At 34.2% G+C, this 19,245-nt stretch overlaps 1 protein-coding gene across 1 annotated transcript; it reads left to right on the top strand.

Annotated features, from left to right (window-relative positions):
• The first annotated feature begins 651 nt into the window (after positions 1-651).
• LOC140062399 (protein misato homolog 1-like) lies at positions 652-17,471 on the top strand. The gene is made up of 13 exons (XM_072108604.1): positions 652-822; positions 4,509-4,601; positions 5,861-5,982; positions 7,203-7,278; positions 7,393-7,616; positions 8,577-8,694; positions 9,629-9,763; positions 10,574-10,726; positions 11,022-11,153; positions 15,263-15,444; positions 15,835-15,933; positions 16,200-16,312; positions 16,430-17,471. The coding sequence occupies exons 1-13, from the start codon at positions 745-747 to the stop codon at positions 16,660-16,662; spliced, it is 1,758 nt and encodes a 585-aa protein (XP_071964705.1). The 5' UTR covers positions 652-744; the 3' UTR covers positions 16,663-17,471.
• The last annotated feature ends 1,774 nt before the right edge of the window (positions 17,472-19,245 follow it).

Genomic DNA, 19,245 nt, shown 5'->3' with positions numbered 1-19,245 from the left:
AAGTGTTCTTTAGGGTACGTTCATACGTACGGCGTAAAACTGGCGTGACTTACGCAAGCGGTAGAATCCAGTACGGATTAAAATGGTCAGGTGTTCACACGTACGCCGTTCGGTATTAATGAATGGCGTTAAACAAAGAAGTCCAATGTATCGTTTACGTTTTAAACTCTTGGTTCCTTTTTAGATTTTACACTGTCTTGGTGATTGTTTCTTTACCATTTCTGGAAATATAGTCAGCACTTAATTTCTAAATCAATTCTTTCCCAAAAACACTGTGCTTTTGGACACTATTTACTTTATTTAATCCTAAACAATTCATCCGCTTTTAGATCGAAGGGCAGGGAGCAGCTAAATAGCTTGTTTTAATATCAGCAATACAATTTAGGCCCTCAGTAAAAAAACAGGAATTAATTGGTAAATATCTTGAAAGAGGGTCAAAATCATTCAAGCGTCACTGACGTTAATAACGCCACGGACGTGGCGTAGTGGGTTGCGTTAATAACGTCACCGCCTAGTTCACACGCCATACGTGTGTGAACAGGCTCTTAGTATGTATACATCCGCCCTTATGAGGGCAGGCATCATTGTCTGTTACAAATTTCTAATGCAAAAATCGTGGATTACTCATTTCTTCTTCTTCTTTGATTACATCTAGTGGCTACTACGGGTCTAGCCGGCTACCTAATAAATAGAGAAAAGAGATTAGTTAGCTATTATTTCCATTCGGCATTACTAATTTAGATAATGGAATCAAGAGAATTGATAACTATACAATGCGGACACTTTTCTAATTTTGTTGGAACACATTTTTGGAATATTCAGGTAAATTTATTTTAAGCCTCTCCTTTTGAGATCATTTGTTACTGTATTGATTCTGATGGGCAGGTTAACTGTTTGTTAAATATGGTATGATAAATGAAGACGTTTCGTCCCATTTGCAATGTGTGCGCTGATTTCTGTGACTCAGCCCTTTATTGTCCGCATTTGCTTGTTGTTTGTAAACAAAGTTTAATAAAAAAATATAGGCCTACATAGGCCATTTGGAATAAAAGTAAAACTCTCATGAGTCTACTATGGGATGGACGAATGAACTAGGCCTAGACCAGGGGTGGCGCCAGGATCTTCCCGACGCGGGGGCTACATTCCCCGACGAGGGGGCTATGCGAGCGAAGCGAGCATCACTAGGCTGGGGGTCAGGGGGCCGCTAAGGGCCCCCAGTGGGGGTCCAGGGGGGGCGAAGCTCCCGGAAGCAACGCGTTCTAGCGTCATTTGTTGTCATTTTAATCAGATTTAGGGTAGCCATTTTTTCCATTTTTTATAATGCATAAATAAAATACTGCGTGCAAAAAAACGATGCGCGATGACTGTTTCAATCCATATTTTTCAATTTAAAAAATAAAAGTTCAAAGAAAATTTAGAAAAATAGAGTTGGAGGTCCCGGAAATTGGACTTATTAATATTATACTTCAAAACATGAAACAAAATATATAAGTCCCTATCATGTTTGTGACTGAGCTAAGAAATGTTTGAAAAATAGAGATGTTAGGTCCCGGAAAATGCACTTCTTGTACTTCGAAATATGACCAGCTTTATTATTGGGGCTGAGCTAAGAAACTGTTTAAAACTAGAGCTGCAGGTCTTCAAAAAATTGCATTTTATACTTTGGAAACATCAGGCCTAGAGGCTTAAAAAACGCAAGCGTAGACCTTTTTCAGTCGGGGAAATAAGTTTATTCCTCCCAAGTGTATGCGTGCGTACCACCATCTGGACTTCCGAGTGGTGAGAAATTCATGACATACAGGACATTGAAAATGTAATAACTTAGCTATAATAAGATGTTGGCTAAGCGAAAATGGCATGTTTTTTTGTTTAGTAATGGATGAAAAATTTATTTTAGGTGCCCCACGGTAGAGAAGGTTACTTGTAAATTAAAAAATTGGTGAACATACGAACAATTAACATAATTTGTTTTTGCTGTAGTGTAGCGTACGTCGACGCAGTACACGACGTAACCGTCAGTAAACTTCGCCTGGAAAATAACTACAGTACACATTTTTGGTTCCTGGATGGAACATGATATCACGCGTCTCGACCCAACGTTGAACGATTCGTACAAAGGGATACCGCCAGACAAGTGCGAACCTAGCTATTGTTTAGTAGTAAGTTAGATCGCTGGCAATAATGGATGCATATAAAGTGCATAATATCACTCTGACGTACAGTACTCTCTCACAGTCAATGAAACGTCGCGGTTTTCTAGGCGCTGAAGCTAGCTACGAAGTGAACGCGAACGCTTTTTACTGTATATTATATTCCCCGACAAAAAGTACCCGTGTTCCCTTCGGTAACCGTCGGTAAACTTCGCCTGGAAAATAACTACATTACACATTTTGGTCCCTGGATGGAACTTGATATCACGCGTCTCGACCCAACGTTGAACGATTCGTACAAAGGGATACCGCCAGACAAGTGCGAACCTAACTATTGTTTAGTAGTAAGTTAGATCGCTGGCAATAATGAATGCATATAAAGTGCATAATATCACTCTGACGTACTCTCACGGTCAATGAAACGTCGTGGTTTTCTAGGCGCTGAAGCTAGCTACGAAGTGAACGCGAACGCTTTTTACTGTATATTATATTCCCCGACAAAAAGTACCCGTGTTCCCCGACGGGGGGGCTAGGCTCCCCGACGAGGGGGCTAGAGCCCCCGTAGCCCCCCCGCTGGCGCCACCACTGGCCTAGACGCAACACAATTTCCAACATTGAAATATAATTCCTTTACTTCTAATTTGGCTATCAACATATAAGATTATACAACTAAATGTTGTATAATGAAATAATATTTGAGATTGAGTGCATGTTTTAAACACTAAATTTATGTAACATCAACCAACCACATGAACTTTCTAATTTCCTATATTACTACACTCCGGGCAGTCTAATTACCGAAAATAACCGAAAACAACCCTAAACAACCGAAAACAACCACAAACAACCATAAACAACCGAAAACAAACCGAAAACAAAATAAAATAATCTAAATACCGAAAACTAATTTGTATAATATTTTTTTAATGTCGCCCTCTATTGATGGGTGTTTCTAAATCTAAGACCATAACAGAGACAAAACCGCGCGCGCAAAAGCCAAGGAAGACCCTACGATGGTAGTGTGCACAAAATAAATACAACTAAAAATCATGCAATCAATCAATGATAACATCGCATTTACTTACAGAATCTATAAAAATATTTTAATTTTAGTCTTTCGATTTTTGATCCAGAAACCAGCGCATTACTCCTTACAATAATTGTGAATATGTTAATCCATAGTATAGAAAGTAAATTGACTATGGTTAATCATGATCGATTTAATTATAGATTTTCAAAGATAATTATACAAAGATACTAGGGACTATAAAGTATACTTAAAACAAGCTCACTATAAAAGGATTCACAATAAAATCTATTCAGTAAAATTACTGTAGTCGAGTAAATAACGTTTTTATCCTTAATCGCTTCAGTATTCACTTAATAAGTGACGAAAACCGGGGACGAAAAAACGCAAAGTTAGATAAAATCATGCTTTGTTTTTTAAAAGACTAAAAACGAAATGGGTTTATAGATTTTGTAAGTAAATGTAATCTATTTCATTGAATTTGTACGATTTTGAGTTGTATTTTGTGCACACTACAATTTCTTAGGGTCTTCCTTGGCTTTTGCACCTCTGTATGGTCTTAGCTTTAGAAACACCCATCAATAGAGGGCGACATTAAAAAAAATATTATACAAAATTTGTTTTCGGTATTTAGATTTTTAAAATTTTTTTTTCGGTTTGTTTTCGGTTGTTTTCGGTTGTTTTCGGTAATTAGACTGACCCCTACACTCAGCATGTTTTTCGACGTTGTCGCCTGTTATTAAACTTCTGGATTCAACATTGCTAGGTCTAGCCCCGGGGCTGAGTCACAGAAACATCGCACACATCCAACCTGGCGCCGGCGACGGGCATTCTCTACAGACGCGATATGAAAAAAAATCCAAAGTCCTTATTATACGATGACGTACACGTACATTGGCTGATTATGACGTAATGCAATTATATCGTACCACGGTACCTTTAGCAAACAGAAGTTAACGGTACCCACGGCGTTAAAAAAAAGGAAAATACATTGAACTGGAATCCATCAATATACGATTTACATTGTGATGTCTAAAGATAGTGTACCGTATTATATACTTCTTAAAGGTACAGTAATTTAATATTTTGATTTTCATTATTCTGGCAAGAAAAGTTTAAAGTAACTGTCTAAAAAATCCACCACCAGATACGGGTCAGTCTAATTACCAAAAACAACCGAAAATAACCAAAAACAAACCGAATTCACCTAGCCACTATACCTCAAATAACTCAAACTAGATAAATGCACAATTAGTAGGGTTTACTATATAAGTGTACACATCCTTGTTGTCGTTAATCACACGATTTAAATATGGATTTGATTGTTTTAGGAATCAACGTTTTGTTATGACATCAATCAAGCATCATCACAAGTAAAAGAAATCAATCATGACGTACTGTACAGAGAAGGAAAAACAATTATGGTAACTTGCAACATTTTGTTATAGATGCGAGAAAATAACGGTTTGAAGCCTCAAATCAGATTTACTGTATTGTTTCTAAATAAACGCCCCGTCTGAGATTTTTTCCATATTGTAATTTGTGGTGCTCAATAGAATTGCATGTGTAAAACAATAATGTACCCACTAGCGATGTTTGTAGAGTGCCTACTCTACCTTTTATTAATGACCAAACTAGGCTAATTGTAATAAGCTAGGCCATATACAGGTACTTCTTTGACTTTTACTACTTCGATCCACATTCCAATGCCTTGCATTTAAAACACCCTGATCAGGTCAAAACAGATAGAACTATATGTATACATTCATGACAATGCATGAAAGTTTACATCGTTTTTTTATTATTTTTATTTACCTTTAAATATACTGATTTGTTCTTACTACTTGTGGAATTGCATTTTAATTAAAAAATAATTTAAAACGTAATTATTACACAGAAAATTATCTGATAAATTGATTTAATTTATGAAAATATCATATCACTGACGCCAAATTTACTGTTCTTTAAAATTGAAAATCTGAAAATACATTTGACATAGCTATTTCGCTGTCGTATACTAGGGTACAGGTATGTGCTGTAGTTGCTGTAGTTGCTGTCTGCTAAGCGTGGTAGTTTCTTTTCTTTGGTTAAAATCACTGCATCACTGGATCAGCGTTATTAAATCTACCCTCTCCTGCTAGGGCTATTAACGCTACTGGCGTAACATCTCCCTAACGCCCCGGGGCTTTTATTAGAAACAATACGGTGAACCCTTTTCATAACTGCAAAATGTAACAACTTGTAACCAGGTTTGCATAGTGTGAAGACAGTTTTGTGGAAAATCTCCCCAGATTTCACACGGGTCCCTTGTAAAATCTCGGAAGTTAAACATACCAACAAGAGGCCTATGTTTTTTTCCTAGATGTTCCAAGTTCTTACTGCGCAGGCGTGTATTGCCCTGATATTAACTGACCAATCATAGTAATTAAATCCCGAGAATTCACAAGGTTTGCGTATAAGTGTGTCAAAACATGTCAAACCTGGTTACAATTTGTAACAATTTATGGAATTGTGAAAAAGGTATTAGTTTTATAAGGACAGTAAATTATAAAATTGTTTATACAGTACATTCTGTAATTTGTGAATTACTTGCTGTAGTATGAAATAAAAAATAAATATTACATTAAAACATTTATTAAAAATAGTTAATAGTAGTAGGTAGTGTATTTGTATGTTTTTACAGAATGAGGTGACATACACTCCCCGTCTAATAGCTATAGACCTGAAGGATAGTTTGAAAACTCTAAGTGTTGAAGGAATTCTCTATGATTGCAATACTCTGGAAGAATCCTCAGATGTTAGATGGTAAATTGACTTGTTTTATATTTTCTACTTCTACTACTTACGATTACTTTGGAAGCAAGTTTAGACCACAACCTACTGAAAACCTAATAGTAACCTATTACTTACTTCTACTACTTACGATTACTTTGGAAGCAAGTTTAGACCACCACCTACTGAAAACCTAATAGTAACCTATTACTTAGTAGCCCCTATCTATTAGTTACTCATCCTAAAAGTCAATAATGATAATGACCCACTAATGTAATTGTAATCCAAGGGGTTACTATTAGAAAAACAAAAACAGATGTTTATAGATTTAATTACCTCCGCCAAATAATGTATTTTATGTATGAACCAAATAAATTCAATCAAAAAAATTCAATCAAGGAGTTATATTTTTTAAAGATATATTGTCCCTCAAAACATGAAAAATGAAGATCAATAACATCAAATTTTGAATTGAACATTTTGTAGTTATAATAAAGTTGTTCCATTTCGCGGAAAAAAATCAGAAAAAATTATTAATTTTGCTTAGAAAAAAGCAAAATAAGTTTATCATTTTTCCCAACTCGATAGCTAAAAAAAAATTAGGCCGGTAGAGCTAACTCATACATATGCATAATATGCTAATGAGCATTTACACAGCTGATATCTGAGGTAAGAAATTTTGAAAAATAGAGCTGCTCGATGGCCGGAAATGGCAATCAAATAGACCATTTGAAATAAAAATGTATAAGAGTCTCTAGGACCTCGGCCCACCATGGCCACTGGGGCTGAGGTAAGAACATTTGGAAAAATAGGGCTGCTACGATGCAAATGGAACTTAATTTGAAATATGGAAAACAAATTCTCTGGGAGAATTAGAGCTGCTAAGTTACTGCGTTTTTAAGGGTTGGAGTAGGGATACGGCCTTATAAGTATGAACCTCTTTCATAATTTTTTCGTTCAATTGTCTCTACATCTGGGATCCAATAACCTGCATGGGTTGACTTGAAGCTGAATACATTCCGCATCGATTACCCGGGTGGTTCAGCGGCCCGGGTAACCTTTCACGACGTTTAAACCGGCCTACGTTTCCGCATTTTTGCGTCTCAGGTACGACTCTGGCTATACAATTCCGGATCAACTCCGCATTTTTACTGGCGGTTTAAAAGGGATAATAATATGATCAGGTAAGAAACTATTTTAGTATAAACAGTTAGGGTATTGTTATTAAAACTTGTGTCTTTTTGCTTTTTAAGGGCTGGTGATGTGACATTGCATAATTCTTCCTCTCTTCCCAAAAATCAATTTCTCCTGGATCTTGAAAAGCAAGATGTGAGTAAAATTTAAATTACTAGTTACCAATTACACTGATTATCAAATTGGTATATATATACATTATCGGCAATCCTTTGCAATATCTTATTATGTAAAGATTCTTTTTAAAAGGACCTGATTGGGAGCACTGCAAGCAATGAGGATGATGATTCCTCACAAGAGGCTGACACAACAGAGATGAATGAAGATGAACTAAACCAAGAGCAATCTATTCCATTAAGTATAGAAGAAAGAACATACAACCTTGATGATTCTGTTGAGGTCTGGTCTGATTTTCTTCGGTGTCATCTCCATCCAAAATCAGTAGCTATTATCAAGGAATATGCACATCAAAGGTGTGTATTACTTTTCTAATTATTATTCCTAATTTCAAAATTAACATACGGTAGTCATAATTATTAGTAGTAAAACTAGCGATAATGCATTCCACCACAGGTCCACAATGTTACGGTAGTGTTATATACGTGACGTACATATTTTTGTGTCTGAACTAGGCTGCATAACGCTATCAGAATGGGCAAACGCTAATCCATAATGCATTATGAAGTAATAGGTATTGGGTGTCAAATAAAGTGGTGGGTAAAGGTAAAGGTGAGTGTTCTCTGAACGTAGGGGAATGAGCTGTTAGGAGCTCATTGTACTAAGCCTCGGCATTATGTGGTAGGGTGGCCAGTTCCTTTCCACACCGCCTTTTTTCTTCCTAGTATTTTCAACCAGGTACTCATTTTACAGCTGAGTGGACTGGGAGTTGTCGGGCATTGAACCCGGGTCTATCTGTACGACAGTCAAGTGTCCTAACCACTCGGCTATCCAACTCCACTCGGCTAACCACCTCCTCCTGAGGCATGGACATTGGAAAAAAAGTGGTGGTAGCTGCCCACCTCTACCCAGCTTCCATTTATTGTCATTTGTATATAAAATATACTGTACATAGAAATTATGTTAGCTCTGAGATATATAAGAACAGATAAATAAAAAACAAAGTGTCACATCACTCTAATATGCTAAACTAGAAATTTTTATATTAATTCATTCATCAGTGGAAAATTACTTCAATTTATTGTCATTTGTATATAAAATATACTGTACATAGAAATTATGTTTGCTCTGAGATATATAAGAACAGATAAATAAACTCTAGTACGGTATACTGACAAGCATTCAGTGCCTGAATGGCAGCTAAATAAAAGCTGTTTCAAAACCTAGAGATGGTTGACCAAATGCTTCAGATAGACTAAATCTACAATAAGGTTGATATAAGCTAAATATTAAAATCCAATATTGTTTTTCTTTAGTGAGTTGGAACCATTTGAAATATTTAGTCAAGGAACAAACCTTTGGAAGAATGGCAAAGTGTCTGATCAAATGGAAAACCATCTTCATTTTTACACAGAAGAATGTGATCATCTACAGGTAATAATAATAATAATAATAGTATGAATAGTATGAATTTGTAATGCGCCAATTCCAGCAATAAGTGATCAAAGGCGTGGTGTATGACAGAGCTCAATCTGAAGAAAAAGATGAGTTTTCAAGGCAGATTTAAAGGCGATAGTAGACGAACATGATCTAATAGAGGCGGGTAGGTCATTCCATAACCGAGAGGCAGCAGAAGTGAAGGTAATAGACAGTAGCACTTGAATATGCCATCTGGCGATTGGTTGAAAGAGAATCATATGATCATAAAGTGTAGATTCTACTAAGAATCATACAAGAATATACAGTATAATATAAGTATACAAATTGTGAATGTTTATTACTGTGATGGTACAAATAATTTCAAGAGAGAAAAGATGAAAGGTTATACTTTCACAAGGCGATAGCCAAGTGAGAATATGACCTTTCATATTTCACCTAATGAAATTATAATAATAATAATAATAAGATTTATACAGCGCACATATCCACTAAAGTGCTCAAGGCGCTTAAAATTATTTGTACGAGCACGAATATAAAAACATTTATTATTTGTTTTTATAAGATACTTGAAATTTCATTCAGATTGAATGAAAGTTAGACCTGGTCTAGGCTACTTTTGATTAAGATTGAAATATAGAATAGGATAGGATACCTATTTTGTTTTTTTGGAGGATGGAGGCCATCTATGATTGCTCTGAGATTAAAATTCTGTAGCACTTCCTTTTTACACCGGATTCAATAAGTTTTTTGATGACCAAAACCAAACAACAGTATGTAAACTGGTAACTTCATTCAAGAGTAAACTTGAAGGTGTGTTATGGAACGAAATGTTTTGTTATTGTAATCATTGAATGAAGGAATTTTGGAAACATTGACCCCATTCAAATTGTTAAAAAGAAAGATTATAATAATTGTTTTGTACTTGTAGGGTTTCCAAGTACTAGTGGATTTTTACAATGGTTTTTCTGGATTTGGAAGCAGTTTACTAGAAAGTCTGTCTGATGAGTATGGTAGTAAAGGTATCTTCACAGTTGGTGTGTCGCCCTCTACATTTTCAGAAGGGGTAAGTTAACGATTCTTAATTTGATCTCTGTTGCATGCAATATACCTGCTTATTATTCAGGAGGGTTTTTAGGAGCATTTGTTTGAGAAAGAGGCATTTAGGTTTTGGGTGTAATATGGTAACAATGGTGCAATGGTGTAATCAAATAAAAAACCTAACGCAATTAATATCGAGAAGTGATAAAATACTGTAAAAAAATGCTTTTCGAGGAGAGCATTTATTTAAAATGATTATATGAATAACTACGGTATTTGGATACACAAGTACCTTTGAGATATTACCTTTGAATTCCTTGTAAGAATTTTATATGTTGCATATATGTGAGAGACTAAAAGTGTCTTCCTTTATTGTATAGTTTTGCAGTTTAATAGTTTGTTTTAGTATAGTGTATTAATTATATGGAGTTCTACAGCTCATCTAATTAAATATTCAAGGTCTTATACCCACACTCATAAATATTGGGCATATTTATGTAAACAAAGACAGCTATTTATCTCACAAATTCACTTCTATTTAAACATCAGTACTGTGAACATCATTTTAATACGGCTATGTTCAGACCCATGGCGTTATAGCGTTTTAGCAAGGTTATAGCACTTGTACATCTAGATCGGGCTGCACAAATTCGTGTTGTTTGTAAAGCATTAAAATTATTTTGCAACATTCCAACAAAAAGCGAATTGCAGTAGTCTATGCGAATTTGACCAATTTGCCTATTTTGTCTCCAACTCAAAATTCAATAGTAAATTGGTGTTTAGTTCTAGTGTCAGTTTCGATATTATATATTATAATATAATATTTTTTTTTTAGATTCCTAAACATGATAGTCAACGAATAATAAATGCTGCGTTAGCCTTTCCATCTTTGGCTGATTATAGCTCATTGTTCACACCTGTATCTTTAGCAGAAACACTATGGAGAAAGCCAGGGCTACCAACCAACTTTAACAATTTAGCATATAAGGTAAATCATTAAGCATGTATATACTTTATAATTGCAATCAATTATAATTTAAAGTAGTTTTAGGAACTTTGGAAGTCATGTAAATTCCTAATTATTTTTGTAACATACAGTACTGCTGGAATGAAATTTTGTAGAAAGCTATTACATTTTGTTATTAATTTATTATATAATTTAAGATACCATTATTTGCTATAATGATAAGGTTTGAGATTTTACTTTCGGGATGTGATCTCATAAAATCCTACAAAATTCACTTTATGGTTATGATAAAAACTATTAACTGTTAATATTTTAGCCCAATTTGAATTATCATACAAGTGCAATATTAGCGAGTGCATTAGACACAGCCACACTAGGTCTACGAATGCAAGAAGCCCTGCTACCTTTACACCAGCTCACAGACACATTTTCAGCAATGGGAAGAAAGGTAAAGTCCGAAATTTTTATTATTGATACAGATAAAATATAGACAGATAGAAGATACTTTTTTTAATGCATTTTATCTTTTATTCATTTTTTTTTTAATAAACAAAAAAGTTTTGTGTTTTGTTTAGACTAATTAAAATTCAGGTAATAATTTAAATGATGTTTTTATTTTTAATGTTAGCCATGCTGAATTTGTTTGTCCACACTTTTCTACCAAACATCCAAATGCCAGTAATAGATGTATTATGACTTCTTTATACTATGCTCGATAAACAATGATAATAAAAAAATAAATACTGTATACATTTTTTACTAAATAAAATAATATTTGAAAAGTTTTCGTCAATGACACCATGATCAATAAAGAGCAATAAAATCATTGTATAAATGTTATTGTTTCTTGCTTATCATGACAACAATTGATTGGATTTTTGAAAATATTATTCTCATTGATGACAGTATGAATGGTTATTTTATAGTTCTAAAACTTGTTTTTACTTTAGAAAAATGTAAATTTATTATTATTCATTATTATTCACTTTTATTTCAAATATCAAAAAATTGACCAAAATTACAACTCGTGGCTAAGAGCCAAATTGCGTGTAAAATACATGTCATATCAAAAATATAAATATATATAAAAAATATGAAAAAAAAAAAAAACAACAAAGAAGGGGAGAGCAGTCGCAAACTAGCAGGGGAGAAAATTAAGAATTCAGTAATTTGATGAAGTAGGGTATAGGGCTATTGGTAAATCTGGATGTTTTAGACGCCAGCTGGGTAATTTTGTTTTTATTTCTTAAATTCCTACCATGACAGCTATGTCTGGTCGGTGGGATTAAATCAGCTGTTTGTTTAATTTTGGGGAGATACTCAGCGAACTTGCGACAATGCTCCACCCTTCTTTGAGCCAAAGTCTCTAATTTAAGAAATTCAAGGGCACCAGAGTAAGAAAAGTAATCATTGCCTAACATTATACGGCAAGCCCTCTTTTGAACATTTTCAATACAATCGCTTAATCTACTAGACAGGCCAGAATGCCAAACAACATCAGCATACTCAACAACTGGTTTAATGTAACCACAAAAGGTCAATTTAAGCTCTTCAATGTTAAAACCAAATCGTTTTAGTGATCGTAAAAAGAAAAGTTTCCTGGAAGCTTTAGTGATGATGGAATCAATATGACAGTCCCATTTAAGGTTGTCTTGAAAAAAAACTCCCAGGATCTTGGCTTTATTAACATATTGGAGCTTATCAGTTCCCAAGTGTATGTCAACGTGTGAAGGTTGGGTAGAACTGAAACACACCTTAAGGGCTTGACATTTTTTGGGGTTAAGCACTAAACAGTTGTCGTTACACCAGCGGAAAAAAGAATTAAGATCATCTTGTAAAAAACCAGGCAATGAGAGCTTACGATTTTCACAAAATGTAAGATCATCTACATATTTCAGATACTTAGTTTTAGCATTTGTACCAGCATCGTTGATCATGATCTGGAAACATAAAGGGCCTAACTTGGTTCCCTGTGGGACACCAGCTTTTAAGTAAGAGTAATTAGATAAGGTACCATTATATTTAACACACTGCATACGCATAAAAAGAAAATCACACAACCATGGTACCAAAGCCCCCCTGACACCAATATCAATGATCTTATTAACAAGGATGGTATGGTCGATAAGATCAAAGGCCTTGGAGAAATCAGTAAGAACCATGGTACCAACATTGTGCTTATTCTCAGCACCTTGACAGAGATAATGCACCAAGTGGGTCAGGTAATGAGCAGTAGACAAACCCTTAACATTTCCAAACTGGTTAACATCGATTTTTGAACTTATATCTTGTAAGATCCAGTCAGTGATAAACTCCTCAGCTACTTTGGCAAACACAGAAGTAATGGAGATAGGTCTGAGTTTGTCAATAGTAGGAGGCTGAACCTTGGGCACAGGGACTACAACTGCCTTTTTCCACTGAGAAGGGACAATGCCTTCAGAAAAAGAACACTTGAGTATATCACAAAGTGGTTCACAAAACTCCATGGCAAATAATTTAACAATTTTGGGTGGGACCAAATCTGGTCCGCAGGCCTTGTTTTCTTTAATAGATCTTAATTTTTTATAAATATCCCAAGGATAAAGTTTAGGTGCAGGTTTGTCAGAGGGAAGGAATGCAGGGAGTTGAGTTTTATTTAGAAAAGGGATGTGAGCACTAATGTTAGTAAACAAGTCATTGATGACATTAGCAATGGATTTATGATCCAATGGAGAGATTTCAGGAACTGGTATATTGAGATCAATTTTCTTAGTGTTTGTCATAACTCTGACCTGTTGGTGCCATTTACCTGGGTCAGTTTTTTGCAGGTGTCTAACTCTATCTACATTAAATTTTACTTTAGCTTTAATGATTTCCCTCTTGACTTTGTTTCTGCAAGCTTTCCAATGGGTTAAGTTATTGGATTTAAACGCTTTTTGGCGTTCAGAAATAGAATTTCTGATATTTTGTGTTAGCCAAGGTTTATCAGTATTGTGCGTTTTAATATTTTTCAACGGGAAAAACTTATTAATAGCAGTGATCAGTTTGTAATAGAAAGCATCAACTTTACTCTGTGTAGAAATGCAGCTATAAATATCATTCCAATTCTGAGATACAATCCAGGTGCCAAACGATCTTATTCTGGTATCATATAAGGGACGAACACTTATAGATTTAACAACATTTTTGATAGCTTGAACTTTAGGTTTCCATAAAATACAGATGTGGTCACTAAAACCAAGAGGAGACATCGCTTCTGGGGTATGGTATTTAGTTTCAAAATTAGTCAAGATGAGGTCTAATGTAGCAAGTTCACGGGTTGGAAAATTAACAATTTGTTTTAAACAGTTATTACGTAAAATGTAGTTAATGTTCATTCTGTTGAAATCGCCCATAATGCAAAAACCAGTCTGAAGTGATCTAGAACGAATAAGGTCAATCGTTTCACAAATATGCCGCTCAAGAAGAAGTTGATATGGGGAGTCTGTTGTGATGTAGATAGCACAAACAACGATTGATGATATTCCTCTTGGTAGACGAGAACATTTTAAGTTTATCCAAATGACTTCCAATTCAGGTGGTACAGGGATGTCAAGGATTGCACATTCAATGTTATCCTTCACATAAATTGCCACACCGCCTCCACGTCGATCCTCTCTACATTTGCCAAAATATGAATATCCTTGAACATGAATTTGAGCATTACATATATGAGGTCCATACCAGGATTCAGTAAATACTCCAACATCAACCCCTTGGGTGTTTAATAACAAACTCAATTCATCATGTTTATTGCAAAGAGATTGAGCATTGGTAAGTAAAAACAAAGGTAGTTGGCAAGAAGATGGTCTATCCTTGGCACCCACATTATTTGATAATGGGATGTTTATCAGTTGTCGATGCAGAAAATGAGTAATATTTTTCCTTCTTTTATTAGAGTTAGGCAAAGAAGCATAAGAACTAATTCTCACTGGTATACGTCGATGAATATGAGAACCACCACGTCTTCCTCTCTTGCTAGGCCGAAGCCTAGGCCTGGTAGGAATCCAGCTGTTAGTGCTACCAGGCGTGAGTTGAGAACAGCAAGGCATACAACTGTTAGTAGAGCAAGTAGAGCAGGCTTGGTCCGGCATAGGCCTAGCAGATTTCATCGAAAATAAGATGAAAATCAGGAAATCAATCGAAATGACCGAAAAAAAGCAATGATTAAATCCACTAAACAACAGCAAAATTACAGACATAACACAATACGACATCAAAAAGTTAACAAAACAACAGCAAAAAAATAAAAAATCATGAGAAAATCAACGAGGTCGTCAGCTAGCTCAGCGCCCTCAACCAATTTATCTTTTATCGTCATTTTATCAAGCCTTTATTAACATTTTTCTTTTATTTGGAATATTGTTCAAAACATTAATTGTTATATTTAAATATATATTAACAATACACTGTAACATAAGCTTTAACATACAAAATATTGATAGCTACCATTGCCCACAGTAGTTGTTGTTAACTGCTATTAATCCAAGTAATAGCATTTGTTAATGTTCAAAACTTTTAAATTGTTATATTTTTTAGGTTGCCACATTGAATACTTCCTTTCCATTTGCAATGACGCAAGATGAAGCGTTGTCAGAAGTACTTAATAAGCATGCTGATATACCAATGTGGCAAAGTCTAACCCCTCATTCAAACCTACATCTCACTCCTTTTATGCAGTCAGTCGTCTTACGTGGAGTCTCACAAAGAAAGTTATACATGTAAGAACATTGAGATATTAGGCACTTTTAGACTTTTTGATGCTGGGCCGGTGGTAATACACAGGCTTAGGCCAGGCTATCTTTTTAGCTTAAGCCAGGCTATCTTTTTAGCTTAGGCCTAGCCTAACTCTCATTATTTATCATAATATTGGTAAACTTTTTCAGTGTTATGACATCATACATCCACTCATACTCAGTCAGAGAGCGAACAGCAAAATGCCACTGAACAAGTTCTGAAATTTGGTAGTCGATGTGCAAATCATAAAATCAGTCCACACAGTGGATGTGCAAATCAAAAAGTCCCTATTAGTATTATATAGATAGTTAATTTTGCGGTAGGAACAAGGTAAAAATTGATCCAATATTATGTTGGGTTTTTTTTTGTTATAGGCGATCAAATGGTGTTCCAAAGACCAGCTTAGACTCTTGCTCAACTGCTGAGGACATGCTTAAGATGTATTTAATGACTGCTTACACAAGAACTTTGAAGTATGTACACTCTTCTCTTTACAAAATAAAATATACAGATTTTGTTTATGACACCCTGTGGTAAAGTAGATTTCTTGAAAGATTATAGAGCACTTAGCTCTTAGATCTTTTAGTTTTTAATTGTTTTTTTTATTCTTAGTTTTCATATTTTATTTTTCTGTTAAAATAGTTTATTTTTAATTTGGATTGTTGTATATATTTGTCCCTTTAAAATCAGTCATCCTCTTTTTATTGTATTGTCTAACATTTGAGGATTTATTTTTAAGCTCAGGGAATGTTGTTCAAGAACCGTCAAGAGTAGCCACCCCATATCCTAGGATATTTCCTCCAAATTTAAGTAAAGATGGATTCCTTCTTGGACCAGGACAAGAACAACAAGGTACTGTATACATTTACTTTTACTGTTCCACATTTAAAGATCTGTGTACATCAAACTAGTTGTACTTTAAATTTAAATTAAGCTAATCCAGCATTATTTTTATTACTGTTTTCATAGTTACAAGAAGTGTTCCAATGATTACGTCGCTCCAGTCAACAGCAGGCATCCAGTCAACATTAGAAACACTACACAAGGAAGCAAACAAATTAGACATAAAGAAATTCAACACTTATGAACAGTACGGCCTTGAAACTGATGATTACAAGGAAAGTCTAGAAAAGTTGTATAACCTCAGTAAATGCTACTCTACTCACTCTTGTCATAGCGATTCTTCAACAGATGAAGATTGAAACAATTGTAATAGTTGGTTGATTGTGGATTGTTATATTTTGATTGCAATTGTGTCACATGCGCATACTATAACATAAGCTTTAGCATACAAAATATTGATAGCTATCACTAGCACTACAGTAGTTGGAATAATGGCTGTGATTGTTTTTTCACTGTTAACTGCTATTAATTCAAGTAATAGCATTTGTGCTTGCTCTCATACATTTCCATGTTGGCAAAGCATGTTTGAAGTTTTAAAAATGAGACTTAAAATAGAAAGCATTGAATTGAAGAATTGAATTGGTCATCTATGCTAATCCATAGATTTATGTGCTTTTTGCTATCTGCTGTATCATTATGCTCTTCATTGTTTCCTATAATTACATAGGATTGATATAGATTTACATAAACACAAACACCATTAAAATCAGTATTTGAAGTTGACATTGTTTTGGTTTTTGGAGGGTTTTTTTGCAACAATATTAGTCTTAACAAATTCAGATTTTTGTATGCTTTTTTTTTTAAGACACAGTATAGTGTACTAAACACTATTTGATATTTTTTTTTTGCAAGATACATTTTAAATGACTCATTTTGCAAAGAGAGGCTACCTTGTTTTTGTTTTAGCCAAATGTTTCTAATGTGCAATATTAACCCATTATGTAGAAGCTGAATCATTTTAATGATTTTTTTTACTTTTTTATTTTATAATTCAACATGGAAATAAAAAGTGGTAGAAATCTTCCAAATAGATTAATTTTCAAAACTGAGCACTGTAATATTTTGTGAAAGCTATAAAGGTAACATTGCTTTAGTCGTAAATAAAGATAAAAATTACAGATCAATAGTCCTTAGTTTGTATCAATGGTAAAACACATCATTCCCATACTAAAAACACTGCAACATCTACAAACGTGAATGAATAAATACAGTATGATCTGTATGATCTATATTATTATTATTATTACTGTATTATTATTATTATTGTATTATTATTATTATATCAATATTTATAAAGCGTCAATTCAAAGACCGAGGTACAAAATCAAAGGCGCTGGGCATGTTAGTGGTCGAAAAAATGAGTTTTGAGCAATTTTTAAAATAAGACAACAGAAGAGCAGTGTTTAATTTGTGGGGGGGAGTGAATTCCATAGTGTGGGTGCTGCAAAAGAAAACGATCTATGACCAAAGGTTTTAGTGGCTATGCGTGGAACAGAGAGTAAAAAATCATCAGATGATCTAAGAGTCCGTCCAGGAACATAAAAGGTGATTAATTGACGGATGTGTGTATTATGACCAAACAAACAAAAAAACAGAATTTCACATAATTTCCTATTAAATATTAACTAGATTTGAACTCTGGAGGAGTTATGCTGGATGGATCACCCTCATAAATATTGTTGAAATTAAAAAAAATAAATAAATAAAATAAAATAGAATATTGTGCACAGAAAAACGATTATGCCATTGTTACCTGAAGAAAATAAAATGTTAGTGTGCTCTCTATTTTGTGTCCTAAGTGTATACACAGTAGACACAATATACTGTATACATACTACATGCAGTGTAAAGAAGTGGATACGTAGAAAAGATGAGCACTCTTAAATTATTAAGCAAAATATGAAAATACGATTTTTGTAATTCAACTGGCCATAATAATGGCATCACAACATTCGATGAGCAAAATGTGTACATGAATTCGTATCTACAATTCAACAGCTTCCAGAAAATCATGAGTATCACTTTTCATTCTAAGAAGCTATAACATATTGATATTTACTGTAATAATGAAAATAAGTGACCCACGTTATTAACACTTTTGAACATGACGACGTCAACATTTTTAAAACTGTAAATTATTGAAAAGACAATATCAAAATAGTGCGGAAATTGAGGTACATATGATCAGTGGAGATGCGCTCTATTAAATGAGATGAGCTATGACGAAAGAGAAAAAAATTCTATATTTTATATTTGGATGGCCATACGATGACATCACAATGTCCGGTTAGCCATATTGATGCTTGATACGATATCTACAACTTCCAGAATATGTAATAAAAATAAACCTTACCATTTCACCATTTTTCATCAAAAACGTGCATGTATTGTCTAATTTGAAGTGAATTTAAGGAGAAATGGTTTAAACTTTGGTAAAATTACTAGCAAAGGCTGGAAAAATATAATTCATGCGAAAAAATGTTTTCAACGCTACGTGCGCACACATGCTTAAAATGACATGAAATGCGTAGCAAAGTGATTAGAAAAATTTTTCGCATTTATTAATCAGAAAGGTAGTGCATTATATAAATTACACTTTTGCTAAGTTTCACTTTAAAATGTTATTTCGTTTTTGACACAAGATTCATAAAATTGCATATTTGTAAACGTCTTGAAAACCTTAGATGCAAAACTTCACGTGAATGACAATATGTTGTTACAAAATGTTATGTTTGCAAGTTTTACAGATATGCGAGCCACACAAATTACAGAAAGAAAGAAGAAGAAGACAAAAAAGATGATGATCTTACAATCACAAGGGTTATCCGCAAAAATAGTCTAGCACCTGGGTCAGATTTGTATGCATTTAATTTAGAAGGGAA

This window comes from Antedon mediterranea, chromosome 11 (genome assembly GCF_964355755.1).
Source record: "Antedon mediterranea chromosome 11, ecAntMedi1.1, whole genome shotgun sequence".
Lineage (NCBI taxonomy): Eukaryota > Metazoa > Echinodermata > Crinoidea > Comatulida > Antedonidae > Antedon > Antedon mediterranea.
This window is presented reverse-complemented; position numbering and strand designations above follow the sequence as displayed.

Bases quoted from the DNA above. Each gene is read 5' to 3' on its own strand.
- LOC140062399 (XM_072108604.1), top strand. From the start codon at position 745: ATGGAATCAAGAGAATTGATAACTATACAATGCGGACACTTTTCTAAT. The intron at 8,695-9,628 runs GTAATAATAATA...TTGTACTTGTAG, and splicing joins AAGAATGTGATCATCTACAG to GGTTTCCAAGTACTAGTGGA. The intron at 10,727-11,021 runs GTAAATCATTAA...TTAATATTTTAG, and splicing joins TTAACAATTTAGCATATAAG to CCCAATTTGAATTATCATAC.